This window comes from Mycteria americana, chromosome 6, assembly GCF_035582795.1.
Source record: "Mycteria americana isolate JAX WOST 10 ecotype Jacksonville Zoo and Gardens chromosome 6, USCA_MyAme_1.0, whole genome shotgun sequence".
NCBI lineage: Eukaryota > Metazoa > Chordata > Aves > Ciconiiformes > Ciconiidae > Mycteria > Mycteria americana.
This window is the reverse complement of record NC_134370.1, coordinates 16,716,970-16,736,639: the sequence shown is the minus strand read 5'-3', so window position 1 is coordinate 16,736,639 and position 19,670 is coordinate 16,716,970. Positions and strand designations below refer to the sequence as shown.

General features: G+C 41.9%; 1 protein-coding gene across 9 annotated transcripts in view; it reads right to left on the bottom strand.

The window, feature by feature from the left end:
* LCOR (ligand dependent nuclear receptor corepressor) overlaps positions 1-19,670 on the bottom strand; it is a 101,028-nt gene that overhangs the window by 16,045 nt on the left and 65,313 nt on the right. Inside the window, exon 1 of one of the 9 annotated variants that reach the window (XM_075504721.1) lies at positions 418-584. The exons of 7 other annotated variants lie outside the window; for them this stretch is intronic. Coding sequence is in view for 1 of the 2 variants with exons in the window: in XM_075504722.1 (XP_075360837.1) it covers positions 18,485-19,454 (970 nt within the window). In the remaining variant the exon portion in view is untranslated. Of the gene's footprint in view, positions 1-417; positions 585-9,919; positions 19,455-19,670 lie in introns of those variants that run through there. One more of the 9 variants, XM_075504722.1, reaches the window with a different exon arrangement.

The following is a 19,670-nucleotide window of genomic DNA, read 5'->3' as shown; positions in this document are numbered from 1 at the left end:
GCTCTTGCTGGGGGGGGACACCCAGGGCTTCCAACAAAGGCCATGCGGTTGGGGATGATGGGGCCGGGGGAAGGCAGGGGTTTGTCTGTCTGTAACACCTATAGACTGCACAGGTATAGGATTTACAGTATGGGGGGGAAAGGACAAGTTGTCTGGATTTCATCCTGTGCAGCCCAAAGAGCTTTGCCCACCTTGCGGAGCCAGCTCCTGCTGTGCCCTGACCCTCTGGTGGGGTTGCCACATGTCCCCTTTTCTGGGTGCACCGGGGTGACACTGTGCTTGTTCTGCTTGTGAATGCCAGAAACAGAGTGTTATGGGCAGCCCAGCCTGCCTGTGATTCAAGAATGTATTTTAGGGGGGAGCGAGGGGGAGAAGAAAGAGACGGAGAAAGAAATCAACTGGTTCATACCAACCTACCTGGGACGCTGGTCTCCAAAAACCTGCTGATTGCCAACTGCAATCTTCTGGTTTGCCCACCCCAAGTTTCTCACTATTGAACATGAAGCCTGCACCCTTTTTGGGCTTCTTTTTTTAGCCCTTGAACATCAGTTTGACTGATTATAAGTTTACAGGTATGTTTTGTACTTCAGAGGCACAAGAAGCAGCAGCAGAACAAAAGTTCAAGGCTAAGTGTTTCTGTTCCTTTCAGATCACTCTAAGCACCAGGATTATAGTTCTGTAAAAGAAACAAAACGTAGCTATAAACTTATAAAATCCAATTTAGTATTTTTACGGGGATGACCTCTCCCCTCCCTCTCCTGCTGCCACACAGCTAACTCCGTGCCAGTCGGTGGAGCACTGCCTCGCACCACCCAAAACCAGAGGTACCACTGGAGTACCCCATCAAGCCGAAGGGTGCCTTGGAAACCTGGCTAAAAGCGGAGATTTGAGAAATGTGGATGACTAAGAAGAAAGCCTAACTCGCGAGGGATGCTCTCCATCAGCTGAACTCAAAGCACTGACCATGCCCGCTCTGACACAAGGTCCAAGGCAGCCTGTCTCGCTGCCCTCGGGTGCCACCTCCAGCCCCGCTGGCTTCAGTCACTTCATTTATTTTTCAGGGCGAGTGGAAATGCCATTTGGAGGGATTGCAAAGGAGGAGCAGCCTCTTAAAAGGAGCTCGCTCACTGCTGGCAGTCAGGTGAGCTGACCCCATCCCCAGGGGCGTTGTGAATCCCGCGTGCTAAATGCGCGCTTGTGGCTGTGGGTGGCCAAAGGTGGGCTCGCTTTCCCCAGTGCCGGGGGGCTGCATGCAAAGCCACACGAGGGGGAAATGAGTTCTCTGCCAGCCCCTGTTCGGCTTGCTGGAGTGGCTGTGCAAAAGCAAACACCGGCGGGGAAAGGCACCGGACTGAGGCAGGAGGTGGCACCGTGTCTTTCAGCAGCAGCCCACAAGTCACCGCAGCGGACCCAGAGCCACAGCTACTGCCAGTTCTCTGCCAGAAATTATTATCCCAGGGCAGCAAAAGGCAACCCACGTTGCATCTTCCCCGCCCCATGTGACACACAGTATCACGTTCAAACCCATCTTCATTCATAGCTGCAGCAAAGACCTTGTGCTTTGAGAGGTGGAGGTGGGGGGACACGTTTTCTTCTGCTGGCTCCGCTCTGGGATGCGGCGATCCCTTGCAGGGGATGGGCAAAACAGCCATGTAAGCCGCTGCAGCAAGATTTTCTGGAGCTCATCTCTCAAAGCCCCAGTTAAAGGCTGACACTGGATGTACCCGTTTAAATGCCTGTATTTCAATCCTCAGAAATATGCCTGGCACCTAACACTCCCCACACAGATGAATGAGTCCCTTCACACCTCTGTGGGTGCTACAGTAATCCTCTCTTGCTGCACTGAAAAAAACCAGAAAAGCAGCACAGAAAGAGCTGAGGCTCCACACAACAGCTAGGAAGGAGAAAAAGCATTTTTCTTCTCTAAATTAAAAGCTGAACTTGTGTAAAGCACAGCCAAAATAACTACGGAAATATTGCTGCCGGGTTCTCAAGGCCCCTGAATTTACGCTGTCCTTGGTGACGCGCGCGGGGATGGATTGAGCTTGCGTTTCAACTGAAAAGCAGGAAGAAACAAGTTATAGACGGGTTTTGTTTGGTTGGGGTTTTTGTCAGCTGCATGTATTCGTCAAGGTATCCAGGTTGTACAATAAGCCAACTGACTGGATAAACAACAGACATCCATTACAGATTCAGACTTTTAACCCTTCAGAGTAGTGTCTTTTATTTGTTTATTTATTTTTAAAGTAGTTAAACATTAAAAATCACCTTCTCCCCACCTGTAGCCAAATAAAAATCAAACAAACCAAAGTTGGTTTTACATTTAAAAAAAACAATAGCAACCTCAAATAAGTTTATCTTTTTCATATTCCTGTCATAGCTTCCTCCACTCCCACCTTCCCCAAGTAACTAACCCAACTGTATTCTCTAGTAGTTTATCATCACTTGTGATACTTCTAATACAATATTTAATGACTAATTAAAAATCTTACCACTGAGCTATTGCTTTAAAACCAAGGGAAATTTATCATGTTGGAAACATTATTCTACATACTAGCTTTCAAAGCCTTTCCAGAATTGTCCTTGCTAATTTTTCTAATTATCAAGGACATCTGGGATCTTCCCTTTAAGGAAAAAAAAAAAAATTACCATGAGTGTTTCTCTCTGAGGCAATACTCAGCATCTTCCCTGCGCTAGGTGCTCCAAAAGAATAGATAGCACCAGAAGACCAGAATAGATAGAAAAACAGATAGCACCAGAAGACAGATAACAAAAGCATGCAGGGCAAAAAAAAAAAAAAAAAAGTTCTTACAATGTTTTTCACAGCTTTGCATATGTTTTAAAAAAAGCAGCACCCAGTTAAGGCAAGGGAGAACGAACCACAGGGACCAGTCCTATGGAGTAGGGAGGGATGCCCTGAGTACCTTTAACAGTGCTGGGTGTGAGCTGGGAACGCACGCTGGCTCTGGACCCGAGGTGAGGCAGGTGTATGGCCTCTTCCCGCTCCCGAGCCCATCACTGTCAGCTCCCCGTCTGTCCTGCGGTAAACCAGGGACAAAGCTGGCCCTGCCCAGCCCTTGGGCACGCACACGCAGGTCAGCTGGAGCCACTGCAACGGCAGAGGTTCAACAACAGGCGAACCCCCCACCGAAGGCGCGCTCATCTGCAGTAAACCAAGGCTTGCGAGCGGGATATGCTGCGCTGCGATAAATCCCACCTTCCCCTCCTACGCTGCACCTATACTGCCGGGCTGCACCTGCGGGGGGAAGAAAACCCAAATGCATCGGATGCCCTCTCTGCAGACATTGCTGGTCCCAGCTCCAACAGGCACATTGCCACGCACAGCCACTGTCTACTTCTAGAGGTCTTCCAGGATTTTAAAGTCTGCAAACATCCAGGATATTTTTTTATTTTTTTCCAACACGGATATGAAAAACCAAAGGTAGCAAATAGGTAGAACGCTCGCTAGAGCTAAACACAGTCAGCACAACCCGGTCGCCAAAGCTTGGGAGGGGCCAGTGGAAGACATTTGGAGAGCAGAGGGTATCTTGGGTGTAATTAACAGACGTTGGGGGATATGACCCCATTTCAGATAACCTGGAGATTCAGATAATTGGGCCTCAGATAATCAAGGCCATGCTTTTAATAGAAACAGTATCACAACTCCTAACGGCAGCGTTCCCCACGTGCCGATGCTATACCTCCTTGCACGAAAATGCCTAGTGAAATATGAATTAGCGGTTTGATAGGTGTCCGTATTCTCTGCCAACTGCCGGGCTGAGCAGCAAACCCTGTTCCTGATGCACCGCTTTGGCTGGCTGCTTGGGAAATAGGTTAAGGCAGAGAAGTGGATTGCAGCCCCGGATGCCTGGGGACAAGACTGTCTCAGAGCTGACGGGCTAGGTAAGCTCTATTTTGAAAGTGGGTTAATTTAACTGCCATTCAACTACCATTAAATGATGTAGGTTAATTTTATAGTCAGATAACTATTAAGAAACCAAAACATAAGGCAGGAAATGTCTCTATGCATGCCAGTGGGGAGAGGTTTCCTCTGTGCTAATGTACACCCCTCCCCTTCAGCTCAAACCTCTCCATCCTTCCATTTCTGCACATCCCTCACATCATCTCTTTTTTTTTTTTTTTTAACCCTTGTCATTACACACTGTTGTCCTTCCTCCCCCTCTTAAAAGAGTCTATTCTGCTCTCAAAAATTCACCTTGGTATTCCAGCCCGCAATTATTTTTCTCCTTTGTTTACACTGTGACACATCTCAATACTAAAGGAAGACTAACAAATACAAACCTCATCCGACCACGGCTAACGTCCACTGAAAAAGGTCCCGTCTCCCCCACGCATCAAATATTCGTCCGGCTACGCAGCAAACTGAGGCAGGGAACTACACCTTGCTTAGCATGTAACATGCCATCACCACTAATACACCCAGTTTTCTTTACGGTTATTTACCATATTTAAAGCCTCCTCGATTTTGGCAGTTTACCCTTTATAACTGGATGCTGCGCTTAAAATGTACTTTATCTCTGTGCAATTTTCCTTCCGCAGCATAATGATAGCTATTGTTTGTTTCTTTATACTGAGGACAAAACCCATCAATTGCTGGTTTGCCATAAAGGGAAAAATAAAAGGAAAAAATTTATCAACAACAGCTTATGCCTGCAAAGGAACAGATCCTTTGGAAAAAGCAGAAGTGACTCATCACTCCTCACGGGCGGAGAGGAAGGAGCGAGTACCACAGCCAGGCAGAGCCCCCCGAGATGCCTTCACAGATTGCCTCCCTCTGACTTCTGCACCTCCCTGGTCCCACTGCTCCCACCAGCAGGAAAATGAGTCCCTAGCCTTCGCAGAGGAAACTGAAGCGATGATGACCCATTAGCACATGCTGCCCATCAAGCACTCGCAGACCTCCTCTACCGCAGACGTTTTTTATCGTATTAACAGTAAGTGCACTATGCAAACCCTGAAAGCTCAGAGAAATGAACCCACGCTTAACCACGCAGTGGTAATGAGACCACAGCACTAACGGGATGTTGGCATTTTGACTGTGCTTTATATGACCAGAGAAATACAGAATGGGACGATCCCCAGAAATCGCAGCAAAATCACCTCTGAAAAATCCTCCTCGCAGTGACTTGTGCATTCAGACAGCGACGCCAGAGCCCAAACCACGTACGCTGTGGGGATTTTTGACCCACAAAAGGCTGAGTGCCAGATTCCGTGTTGTCCCGCTGAGCCCTCACTACTCTTATTAATCTCGCAAGGAAAGTCTTCCCCCCCCCCCCCCCCCCCCCCACTCGGGAGCTATAAAAGAACAGATAAAACAGCCAAAACCCAAACCTCATCAACCTGCTCTTTGCCAGCACTAAGCCACTACCTTTGTCACTTTGTGCTAGGTTACACTGATTTTAAGCTTTGTTACTAATTATTATTCCTAATTTAATAATAAGATCATTAAAGGAGCTGCAAGGTGTATTTATTTTAAATCCAGGGTTATGTTCTTTTTGCTGTTATCAATCAGCAATCCAGTCTACACTCAAACAAAAGTAAAGGCACCGACATAAGGACAGGTACAGGCAAGAAGGCTAGAATTAAAAAGCAGTCGAGCAGTCACCCTTACCATACACACTTGTGTCTGTCTATTACATAAAAGCCAACACAGGTCCTGGAAGAGGAGCAAAAAATCTACTTTTTTTCATGCATCAGCAGAAAAGCTCCCTGAGTTACAGCTCGGCAGACCTCTAGCGAGCAGCGAGGTCAGGTAGCTGTCACCATGGCCCAATAAGAACTTTGTTATTGGCGAACACACTCCAGGTACTGAGCAAGCCGGTTTAGCTTTCACATCTTGGTCTGTTTGATGGCTAAAAGTCAGAAGAAAACTTGTATTTCCGTACAAGCAGAATCCACTTGTTATGAAAGCTTCTTATGCAAAACCAGAATCCTACAGTGTCTTTTTTTTACAGTCTCCTTTCAAAGTCAAATAATAGCTTGTTTTAAACCACTGCTAGCACGTCAAACACAGCTCCTTGCTTTAAAGACCTGAAAGGAATCTCAGGAAGATATGACCACAGCATAACATCTGAAAAAAAAAACCAACCCAAAAATATACCACCATCTTCACCCAAAGGGGAACATGGTGGAAACTACTGGGTTCTCCAAGCAAGCAAGCACCTCAGGCTTAGATTACAGCAAGGGTCCCAGCACAGGTATCAGTTGTGTGCATGAAAACCACTTCACACGTGTGGGGAAGCTGTTCAGCTTCTCCTAGTGTCAGTTTTTCCCCTGCAGAGCCAGAGTAACTTTCAACAATTAGTGTCAGAGCCTTCCTCTAAAGCTCAGTGAGAAGAAAAGCACAGTCAAAGGCTTGGCTTTAAGAAAGGAAACCATAAAAGCCCCTTTCAAAGTTAGGAATGTCATTCCAAAACGAGTTAAGCAAGCCCTACACTTTATTAGCTGGGCAGGAGGGATCTGGGACACGTGATGATGGGATCTGGGTGCATGTCAGGGGGGAAAAAAAAAAATCATCTTAGCAGGTGTAACAAAACTGCCTATTTAGCACCATAATTTTTACAGACAGTTTGCTGATAACCCTGTACAGACAAGCCACTCCTCCTGTCAGCACAAGGCTGTCTGATCCACACCTGGAGGCAGGAGTCCAGCAAAGGTAGGCATGCAAGCTTTGACTGAGCCAGCCCAGGTAAAGGGAGATAAGGCAGGAGGCTCAGCACGGGCTGGGAGAAGCGTGCCACTGGATCCGCGGCAGGCTCGCACAGGCTGCAGCTGAAGTCTCTGCCCTGTCCTTCACTGCGTTACTGTGGGCACTCGGTAGGTTACAGCCCGGGATTCTCGTCGGTCCCCTGGGGAGATGAATCTGTATTTTCATACAGGCAACCTCTGCATTTTTAGGCAGCAGCGCTTACATTTCTATGCTCTGAAATATACCTTAAGCGCTCCTAATTTTAGTTGAACTTTTAAACAGTTCGTGGAGATTTGAGCTGTACCCATTTCATACAAAAACCTGCCTTTTAGTCAAGTGTGTACTCGGCAGGCCTCCTGCAGAGCTGCATGACACCTGCAGAGGAGGAGGAGGCAAGAGAAGCCTTCAAAAGTTTTCTTTCAAACACAACCTGTGAATTCTGATATTTTAAAAGTGACCTGTAAAAATAAGATGCAATTGTTTTGTGTTCCCTCTTCATGATAGTTAAAAGAGAGCATTTAAAGGTTGTGTTGTCTGGGGTTTTGGGGGAGGTGTGCAAGAAGGAACTTAATTCATAATTCACAAGTGTAAAATCATTCAGATTTCTTCTGAATTTCCTACTTGACAATTAAGAACATCTTGGATTTTAAGTCACAGAGGCTGCATCAAAGGAACCAGACCAGGGGAAACAGTACTCCCACAAATGCTGTTATACGGGATCCTGTAACATCTATTGAAATGTCTTAAGAATAACTATATTAAAAAGATCAACTTTTTAATCAATTTAAATCCTCCCTCTCCCCCCAGACCCACTTTCGTCGGGCCTCTAGGAAATTAGAGAGCTCAGCACGCTCAGGCAGGAAAGGCACTGGTGATCCGCCTTACTGAGGACACCGGAGCACGCTTTGCATTGCTGCTGTTTGAGCAGCCACGAAATGAGGGCTCGGTTTTGGTTACACAAGATGAAATTGCGATGCTCAGGAATTACCTTAATTAAATCAGCTTCATTCACAAAACTTAAGTTGATTTCCAACACAAGAGCGTTTCAGATCCTTCCCGCTGAGGTCAGGGAGTTGCCCACTTTCAGGTCTAGTATTAATCCCAACACTTGCAGGTAGTGACCTGAAGCTTTCTGCCCTTCCCTTCACAGAAGCACACATTCTCACAAAAGAGCAATCAGCAGAGCCTCTCATTTCACATCTGCTAGAATACCTGGATCGTAGAAAGTGACCCAAGCGTACACGGGGCTACAGTCCTGCTACTCCATGAAGGATTTGTTACATCAGAAGGTGACCAGATATGCTCCTGCACGTTCAGGAGAGGCAGCTGCCTCTTCCTGTAACAAACTGGAGCAGCTCAAAACCCATCCTGAATCAAAACAAGCTGAGGCAAATTAGCAGAAGACTTTTTAAGCGGCCTAACAGTGCTAATTATGTTTCTTTTCTACTTCTACAACACAGCACAGATGCTTCTTTCTGGGTCTGGGTGCAACGTCTCATGCACTCTCGTCATGATACATATTTGTATTACAGAAAACAGCTTTAAAAGAAGAATTTGAAACTGTGTTCCTTCAAGTCTGAACAACTTCAGCTTAACAGTGCAAGACCATCAGCAAGTCCTCCAGGAAAACCAGAAAAACTTGGTATTTCTGATAATCGCAGGACTAAAAGTGTTGATTAAAAATGTTCTGGGAAAAGCTTGCAGAGTGTAATACATCCTAAAGAATGGCAGATGGGAATATGGTTCATCACTTTCAAAGGCTATTTTCATAGATTTGACAGATGTATTCAGACATACAGAAAAAAATATGATAAATGCTAGTTTACAGCACAAGGCTTTCAAGCTATTTGCACATAAAGACCTACTATTCCCGAATAAGTGTAAGATGTAGTCTCTAGTCAAACCGTTTTTTATTTAAAAGCGATTTGCCCAGTAAAGCTAAACCAATGACAACACCCAGCTACCTTACCATTTTGCTTTTTGTTTTTAATACCAGTATTAGTATACAAGGAATAAAATAGTTCGTTTGCAATGTAACAGTTATTTAAGGATCTTAAAAAAAAAAAAAGAAAAAGCACTGAAAAATCATGTTAGCAAATGCAAACCCTAAATTACCTACTTTTCAATAGCACAAGCTGAGAAAGGCAATTTCTCAGGACAAAAGAAACCTGGGCTAGCCAGTGTGCAGCACTATAAATTTTCCTAAAGCTAGGAAATCCCTATGCATCACTCTCAGAATCATCCTAGGACGGAACGCAAAGGTTGGCAGAAATGCCTAAACTCACGTGGGTTCCATTATACACCACTTACTGTAACCTACTTTTTAGTATTCAGCATTTCGGTATCAATAATGCATAACGTCAAAAGTAGTTCAACCCAAAGTACGGTCGCAAGAAAGCAAACATGGGTCTCAAACGAGGACCAGCTGAAGCGTGGTGTCACTGCCGGGTTTGCCTGGTGCCCCTGTGCAGGAGGACAGCAGGACAGTCACCGCAGCTTTCCGTATGTTAATCGGGAGCCAGGGACCTGCCCCTCTGAGCTGGTGGCCGCAGAGAGAATAAAAGCAACACCAGTGCCTGCTGGTGCAAGCGAGCAGCTAAGCAGCCTCCCTCAGCCTGGTCCCATCTCCTCTGGTACACAACCCAGCTGCTCGAAAAGGCACGCCGCCCTGCTACCGAACCCAACGCACGCACGAGACTGCGCATGCGAGCCAAACCGAACCGCACAAGGCAACGGCCAGGGTTCCCAGCTAGGCTTTTATTACCACCGTTCCGACCTTGACTCATTACTAAGTGCTCAACGACCAAGCCTACATCACTTTTTTTTTTCTCTCCTGAGAGACTGTTCGTTCTTCACTGGATAAATTATTTACCATGAAAGAAATTAAGGTGGCCAGTAGGGAAGAGCAAATTAGAGTACGGGAGTTCATGAGACCGAGCTGCTATGAGACAGCGTTTCAGCTTTCACATGTATTCCCTACTCAGCTGCTAAAGCAGCTTTATCGCCAATCCTATTTAGAACAAGAACCAAACGGAGTACGGAGACTCCAAAGCTTGATCCTTCGGCCGGAATTTGTTTTACCTTCTATTTTCACTTCCTCCCCTGCTTCCCTCCATTTGTGAGAGTTTGCACGTCATAACCTCAGGCGATTAGTGCGGGCATTTAGAAAGCACACTAGAAACAACAGAATTGGAACCCCTTAAAGTTTTTCACAACAAAATTTATTAGAAGAATAGTGGTTTTGAAAAGTCTAGCATCCAGTGAAAACTACCATACACAACGTTACAGCTGGGAATGTGTTTCCAAAATGACATGGTCAAATAATACAATGGAGCCATTAAATCTTACACATGCACAACAAGAGAATTAGCGCTTTGACATACAATGCAAAAAATAAATGGACCACATGAAATAAAAATTTAAAAGTACTTATCACATACATTAAGACACAGCTTATTTAGTCCAGTCAAAAAATCAGAACTGCATTAAAAAAATTAATGTAGTGCAATCAAACCAAAAACCTTAATTTGTGATCATAAGTGCTCTACTACATAAAACATTGATCATAGCAAGGAACAAAAAATTCAAATCACACAGTACAAAAAAAATCTGTAAATAAATATAAACTACAGTACAAGAGAAATATTAAATTATACAATTCCGTCAAACTGTAAACAGTATATTGAAATGAGGTCCATAAGAGTAAAGGGGGGGGTTCCTGTTTTTTTTTTTTTCCCATGACACTTGAACTTCTAGAGGTCAGAGAGAAATGCCATTTTCCATACTCTTCAAAGACTATGGGTTACATAAATAGAAAGAGAAGACTTTTTAGATGTAAAGTGTCAAATAATAAAGCAGAGGTGTTGCTGACTCGTGACTGCCAACAGATCACTGCGAGAGCAGAACAGCAGATTTTACTTTAAAGTTTCGCCTCCTCACGAGCGCAGCACGGAGGCCCATTACTACAGATGTTAAGTGCCAACACATTCCGAATTAGTGCTCAGCATCAGAGAGGAGACACCTGCTGAGGGTCTGGTCCCACCTATTAGGTGGAAGTGATTACGTACACCGTTACCGACTTGGACCTCTGCTGATTATCTGACAGGTTTACATGCTTGTCATACAAACACCAACTTTGGCAGAACAATTACTAATAAACTCAAAGCACTCCCGGCCCATTGGTTTCCATCACAGTGGCCAGTGCACAGAATTCTCTAAGGACATTGCATAACTAGAGTGTAGAGGTCAGACAGCCAAGGACCCGTGCTTGAGGTTAGAAGTAGTTATGGTGAGAGAGAAGCAAGAGCCACGTTAAGAAGCTGCCTCTGCCGTTCGCAGAAGCAGTTGGGAATGTATTTCATTTTTAGCTGCGCTGGCTAGTAGTGGCATTTTAAAATATATAAGTTTAAGATAACATATATACTATATATGTATATAATATAATACATATTATATAATATACATAGGAATTTCTTACAATACATACCAGGAACCCCCACGCGATCTGCTCAGTAGTAATAACTGAATATACAGAATGCCACTATAAGTGTCTGAGGCACTGTGTGCTGGAGAGTAAATATGCAGCTTTAAAATCCGTTTGGCTGAGTTATACCTGGATACCTGAACTGAGTTTTAAGTTGACATTCATCAAGGATGTGCTATCAGCACGTCAAAAGAAAAGCAAAACAAAATACAAGTCACTGCTAGGTTTAAGAAGAGAGTACAAGTACCTGAATTGAGTGAGGATAGTGTGTAAACTGTCCCTGAGGGTTTTTAAACAGTGTGTGTACAAGTTGGATTCCTAAGAACATTAGTTTAAACTTACATTGCGGACTGATAAAATACCAATGTCTGACAATTTAACAAGTGGAGGTTAGAAAGAGTTATGAGCAAACACTCAAAACATATTTGATACATTTTAAAGCAGCAGTAAGCTGCTGTAAGCATACATCCCATCAGTACAAGCAACACATGGGACTCAGATAAAGGTTTCTATTTGCAAAAAGCCCATCATATATCGATAAGTAAAGAATATTCACCTGCTAAATTAGAATGCACCTAGTTACAGACTAGCAATTCAAGATTAATTTTTTTAATCAAATACTTTGCTATACTTTGCTATTACATACTAAAATTCCTTAAGCTCACTAATGCTGGTATTCTAATCTATTTTTTTTTAAATGTTCCCCCTTCATTTAAGAAATATACCATTCCACAACTTAAACATTAAGATCCATTTTCAGTCCTCAGATGTAAAAAGTATGTCAATGAGTTTATATTAAAAATTTACATGGTAAAAAGGCTTGAATTTCAGCCAGAGATTCTAAATACTACTCATTCCCTGAAGGCGTAAGGGAGAAAGAATCCCTACCCATTTTTCTTGTGATATAGTTTTCAAACTGAACATTAAACAATGGTCCAAAATGATTTTTCAGTTTGGGAAACTTCCCTTTCCCTACCCATCATCCCAGATTCCAAATGTCAAGCCCTGAAATGGCCTATTGAAATGATTAGTTAAAAATATCAGGCATGTATATATACATCCCCTGCCTGAACTTCAGAACATTTTGTTGTACCAGTCTTTAAAAGACAGATTAGTATCCCAAGAGAACTGGCGATCTGATCTGAAAAGCCGTTAATGATCTTAGATTGTACGTTTAAAATATCTCATAACCTGAAGACCAGATTTAATTAAGACTCTGGCATTGTAACAGAAAAAGTGCTGCAGTTATTTATCCCTTTTCTGGTACTTTAGAATAGGTCAGACAAGTGCTTTTTATAGTGACAGTAAAGTTCACATGCTTTCACGCAGGCATAAAAAATATTATCTGCAAAAGTATTTGAGAAATGTAGCACCAAGTAGTTGATAAACTGTATTAGTAGCTGTAATAGTGTCTTCATTATTTCTGAGTAGGAAAAAACATTAAGTTAGACTGTACTAAGTGATGACTATCGAAATTGTTTTCTGACATTAACTTTTCCTGCTCCAGTCAGAATTAAGTCTGTGTCCTAATCCCTGCTCCATCAGGTAGAGTTAGCATCTTGAGTCTTTCTAAATTATATTTACCAATTCAGTAGAGACAAGCACAGCGGCAGGGGTGGGGAAGTTTGTTTTTAAGAAGGTGAATGAAATGCCCTGGACAGGCTGAAAAAAATCCTTCCTCCTAGTATGTCGCCCAGGAAAATGATTTTGCAACCGGGCTAAGAGATTTTTGTGACGATTAAATAAAGCTCTCTTAATATGAAGGTTTTCATTACAATACCTGAATATAGGCATAATTCGATAGGATGTGAAGTCCAAAACTGCTGCTGTAATACTGGTATAGAAACTTGGCCCCAATCAAAGCAAGAACAGGAGAGAGCGAGAGATGGACACTGGAATGCTGTAACTACTTAAGAGTTTTTTCTGGTACATGTGGAGTGCATCTACAGATCATTTTGAGTCCGCAATATCTCTCTGCTTAGTGATCACAGTACATTGTGTTTATACACTGGACAATTAGAAACGAGTAACTGTAGTGGATATTGTATTTGCTACATCCAACAGAACGGCATATAACTAGCAGCGCAGATTTTCAGGTTTCTGAAGGTTCTAATTACGGAGGGTTTTTTTATGTAATTCGAGATCAAGTGGAAACCTTTATAATACCAAAACTAGTCTCAAAATTTTTTAGGTACAGCTTTTTAAAGCAGTATTAGTCAACGTTATCTACTGGTGCCAAGAAAAAGCAATATTGACCTAGACTGAAATTACATTTAGTTTCTGAAACATTTGCGGGGAAAACCTAGAAGTTTCTGATCCTCATGAAAATGAGGGAAACAACCCTTCCCGTTCTACCTCTAAGATTTGGCAGAGAATTTAAGATATTTAAAGTATTGTGACAAAGCTTTCAGTACAGGTTAATAAGTTTGCCTTCATAAGAGTTTGGACTGCAACAAGTGTATGCGTTCTTACACCTAAGAGTTAAAATTTTGTCTTCATTGAAGAAAGAGCTCTTTACGTTACAGATGTAGCCACACTGTTTTTGAGAAACAAGGGAACAGCACAGTGTTCCCTTCACTCTTTGGACACTGTGTTCTCCTCCTAAGACTCAAGGACATCTTAAGAGCATTACTTCAAAGTAAACTGGAAGAAACACATGATAATTCCAGTTCTGCCTGTACAACAATCGTTGCAGATGATTTAAAAAGCAATTCAATCAGAACTAAAAAGTTGCTCCAATCTATACAAACCTTACTCAACCCTAAAGCCCCTGAATCACTTTGCCAGTTCCTGTGAATTTCCAGGGGAAGGCAATGTACTCTCAGGTTCCCATGAAAGAAATATTTAGACTCAATGCCGGCCTGCCACAAGACAAAGCACAGACTATTCCTTGTCCACTCTCAACCGGTCTAAACACATGTGCAGTTGCCTCCCATGTTTAGGAATATCCTTGAGCACTGGAAAGCTCTACAAAAAAGGTGGTATAGGAGTTCCTTGAGAACACAGAAGCTGAATGTGTTCCACTACTAGAGGCACTATCCCACCTGTACACCTGTATTTGTTAAAAATCATGTGTTTTCCAATTGCCATGAAAATTCAGAGTTTGACTTCAGGTCTAGCAATAGGGTTGGTAATGCAAGCATCAAATAATGAGTTCTGCAACAAGAAGAAAGTAAAGGCATACCTGTATTGCTTATGCAGCAACTTCTCCTGTGTAACAGGGGAAAATGAAAAATTCTAAAGGAAACTGTCTTGAGCCTTTAAAAAAAACAACCAGGGAATGACTGGAAAACAAAATATCTTTTGACAGAAATAAAAACAAGTCCAGAAACGTGTCCCTACAATATCTAACTGGAAACGTTCAACTCTATAGCTGTACTCAAGCATTACGGCCACAATAATGCCTACAACACTGTGGAATGAGGATCCAGCTGGCTGAAAGTGAGGTAATAGTTTGTAATAGGTCAGAGTTCTAAAAAGCACTTTTACATCTTACAAGTCCAAATAATAATAAAAAAAAAAGGACACATTTCATACATGTTGGGCTTTCTCACCAGAACTGTACGATAATTAACTCCACACCAGGACCCCTACCACACTAAGCCTTACTCATCTTCAATTATATGCTGCAGCAAAGATTTACCAAGCGACACCTAAACTTCAGTACAATATGAAACTTGATTCTTAAAACTTTATACACACAAAATATAAAATTACTTTTCTAGGATGGGGTAGGGGAGAGGGATTCTCCTTCATGATACTTGGACTGAAAAACTAGTTTTCAGAGACTGCCACAAATATTATTCACAGTTTCTTGCTGTCAGGCTTTTTCAGCTACATCAACGTAGTACACAACAATACTGTTAAGTCCAATAACTACATCGGATGGACATTCTCGGGAGTAAGAGAAAACTAGTGATGAAAAATACCCGAAAGGCCTCCTCCTAACGACGTCTTGATTTTTACAGGGTTGCAGTTTGTCTATGTTACATGTTAATGTCATCTCAAAAGAGCAGCAGGAGAAAGATTTTAAACCTTCTCTCCTGTCCTAGTGATCCAAGTAACATAAGCATCCACTTACCAGAAATAACATGAGAAACAAGGCTTTTGTTACAAAGACAGCAGTGAACCACACCTTCCCACACCAAAATATGGTCAACCAGGGATTTTGGCCATGCAAACTGCTGGTCAGCAGAAAATTAAGCATGCTAATGGACAAACATTAATTCCAATCATATATTTAAAATGATCCCAAATACTACTAGTTAGCTACACTGAAAGCGCCTGTAAAAAATATGTAGTGAAAAATGAAACAAAACATTAGTGATCACTGCAGCACTTAGAGTGATACTAGTCTTACGTGATGAATCACCTCAGAGAAAATACATTAGATGGGACTTTGAAACAAAAAGTTAACATTAAAAGGTGCACCTGAATATTACAGACTAAATTTACAAAACCTACAATAAGGTAAAATATATATCTTTTGAATATTCAGCAGCTTTTTTTTAAATTTGTTTTTATTTTTTGAGAGGCTCATGAAATTTTAAAAAGGGACCACTAACTAATCTCAACCATGCTTCACAAAACAATAATGGCTATTTTATATTGCAGTTACCAACGTAATGCAATTAGTGCTTAAAAAATAATCTACACTTTTTTCTTTTTTTTCCTTTTTAAACAGAGACCTTTGGAGGAAATATGGTTGTTCAAAAGCTTCTTGAAAAAGAAAGATTACCTGAATATTAAGTTATCACAGATCAAGTGTTGTGTTTAAAAGCTTTGCAGACATGAATATTACAATCTTCAGGTCTCAGGACATTTAAACTGAGAAAGTTACGCGTTTGGTTTGTTGGTTTTTTTTTTTTTTTTAATCCACTTTCTAACCAAAGCAAATAAAGAGTACTCAACTTCTCACTATCTATTTACAATTCTTAGCCTACAGTCTGAAATGACAAGACAAATTCTCTTTTAAAACTGCAGCATTAAAGGGTAGGCACACCATTCTTCTGCTGCACGATTGTCACCCACTTAAACATACACATACAAAATATTTAGGTTAGTAAAATGAGCACTCCACATACACTACAGTGACAAGTTTTATAAAACTCAACTCATGTTGCTTAAATAAAGACAACTGCAAAAGGTTAAACCTCTCTGAACAGTAAAACTGTGTTACTTTTTTTTAAAACTTGCAGCAAACTTTCTACCATAACCTCCAACAGCAGATGAAACCACACGTTTAACTGCACCTTTATTGCAATCACCAGCTAAACTGGAATGTATTGCAGAGTTTATATACTGCTACTGAGCTTAAACTGCGTTAAATGCCAAGATGACAACTAGAGAGCTACGAGGAACCAGGATTTTGAGTACTAAAATATATTAAGTAAACAAAAATGAAGTATACTTGGGGCCAAATGCCCAGTCCGTTTCAAGAATGAGCAGTGCATATTTAAAACGACAGCAATGGTGTGCCTAACCTTTGAAAATATGAAGTTGCTGGGGAGGGGGAGAGGCTAACAGGATCAACTGTTCCAGAAGTCATTCAGCATCCCTAGGGCCACCCTCCCATGAACTTTGAGAAACCACTTTCAATCACTGACATCACTTAATGCTCTCACACAAAAACTCCAATGCTTCTTTCGGTTGTGCAAATGGGGGAAAAAAATGGTAATTCTATCTACCTTTTGCACAGATTAAGACCAAATTGTTTCTACCTGAAGAACCAGCAATTCTGATTTGGTCATATTGTGGTAAGTCCAGTAAGCTCCACCTAGTTACTGACCACTCCTGCAGAAATTATCAAAGATAAAAGTTCTGTACAAAACTTATCCTGGATCTCCATATAATGATAAAGATATCATCATATTGAAAAAAAAAGGATTTGTGGTTTACGGAGTGCTTTCACGGTGTTTAAATGCTTATTCTAGCATGTGCTAAACCACTATCAAAATAGATTAAATAAAAACAACAACAAAAAAGCAGGACTTAGATTAATTCCTGCTACTGGCAACTGTAATATTTAAAAAGGAAACACCCATTCATTGAGTGTTCGACCCTGACAGTATTACAGATAGATATGATGCAGAGCCTGAATTAGATCAGGCTACCAGTGTTTTACTTCTTCCCTGAACATTAACAAGCTCCTTCACTAATGTGGATATTTGGGCAGACTACTGAGGTTGTAACGTTTGAGATCACTGTTTTGTGGGCTTTTTTTTTTCTTTTTTTTTTTTTTTTTCTTTTTTGCAATATCACAGTAGTTTGTTACACAAATCCCCCTTCCCCAGATTAGAGTCATTTAAACTAGTTGTTGGAACCACATAGTTTAGTAAACTCAGAATCAAGTCTGTAAAAAGCATAAAGGTCACAAAGAACCATAGTTCTGTTATAATGAGGCATACCCTAATACATCATTTAGTGTACCCTGACTGCTCCTGACTGTGAGAAGCTTGTCTTCCGTGAGATAAGGCTACATCCTCAAGCAGGTGAGTCTAAATATCACCCTTCAAAAATATCAAACAAAATTACAGCGAAGGTAGTGTTACAAATAATTAACTGACATATTCTGAAGGTAGTGTATGTAAGTTTTCCCTCCCCTCCCCTCCGGGTGAGCACTAAGCAGACAGTGAATGGTAAGTATGTTTAATTTAGAAAGAAAATAGCAGAGAGCCTAATTAGACCCAATTGATTATCCATCTAATAAACAAATGTCTGAGTTCAAGAGAGGTACCATTCCTAAATCACTTCATTTAGCTGAGATCTCTCAATCAACTGGATCAAAGAAAAGGAAGGGAAAAAACATTTCTGAAACGTTTTGAAGAATGACAGTCTGATTCTCATTCAAAAAAAGCCTGGTTTTAAGAGAGTATCAGTTTAACAAAGTGGACTTATTTCTATAAAGGCAGACATGAAAAATCCAACACCAGAAATTCAGGCAGGCTCTACAGGCAAGATGTCCACTTCCACAGATCTGCATTCTTTGTGAGGTAACTCAACTCTCTATTACAGAGAAACATGCAAAAGGCAAAAGAAAAAAAAAAAAAAAAAAAAAAAAAGAAAAAAGGGGGTAGGGGCAGGTGAAGGAGGGAAACTGCGCCATACCAGGCTAGAAAAATTTACAATGTGACATTCAGAGCACACCATTCACCTGTGTCCACACAAGTCTATGCTAAACTGCAAAGGAAAGAGCATTGCAGTAAATAGGAGAATCAGGTGCGCTCAGTGGTGGTTGAACTATGCAGTAGTGCTCACCCAGTTTGCAAAGTAATTGGCACTCTACAACATCCCTACTCATCTTTCAATTCATTCGCACTTTGTGCTGCTTCTCCCTGGGGATCTAATTCAATCTTTACTGAAACATCCTGCCCCTCCGACCTCATTAATTTCATTTTTTTCTTTGGAGGGTTTTTCAAAGTGCCCAGCCTCTCTTTAACTTTGTACTCCAGTGTACTGTGGGGGATCCCATAAATACTCTGAGCTTTGGAAACACTCATTTTCCCGCTCATAACCACAGAGATTGCTTCCTCCAGTATCTCGCTGTTGTACTGTCTGTATCTCCCTCTTTTCTTCCTAGGTTGCTTGGAGCCAGGATCTCCCTCTTGATCTGAGGTGGGATATGGCTGTCCAGAGGTAGACTGCTCAGCATCTGAGCCCCAGGAATCTGGTCCAGCATCCAGCAAACTTCTCCTGTTTTGTTTTGGAAGGATAGCCCTTAACTTTTTGCTAAGCGCGCTCTCCGTTTGTGAACCCATTACCAAAGAGCTATAGCTGTACTGGTCACCAGTGCGGGACTCCCATGAAAGGTCCATGCCTCGAACTTGTGGTATCTTTAAATCCACAGGAGACGAATGGCTCACGTCCTTTTTCCCATCCTGTTTAGTTTGAAGTGCCATTTTTTGAAAGGCAGAGTTTTCTGTAAGAAAAGGAAGGTCACTGATGTTGCTGAGTGCACCATTTCCCCTGAATTTCATGCGGCTGAAATTGAATTCGTAGTGTGGTTTTGCCCAAGAAGCCTCCCTGGATAATATTAAGTGCTGTCCATGATTCTGTAGTCCAGATGGCCCATGGCTGGCAGCCGTAGAAAACTGGTTTCTGCTCAGCAGTTCTTCACTAATCTGGAGTGATCGAGCCAGCGGTACTTTAAGAGATGTGGAGTGGCCATAACCTTCCCTGGTTCCATCCTGCAAGCTTCTTGGAGGTACCCCATCACCACTCTGTAGTCCCTCCGGATGGTGCTGGCTGGGTCTCCCAGGTCGCCTAATTGGATGGAAGGAAACTGATGTGAGCAGGACTTGCACAGGTAGGGAGGGATGGGTGAGGGGGCCACTCCTTTATTAGAAGGCCTTGCTTGGGTAACATCACTTTTTGTGTTATTTATTTTTCTCTAAAATTTTTTATTTTTTTTTATTTATTTATTTATTTATTTTTAAGTCTCAGCATCAGTCAGTTTTAAAACTTGTTCGTAAAAAAAGA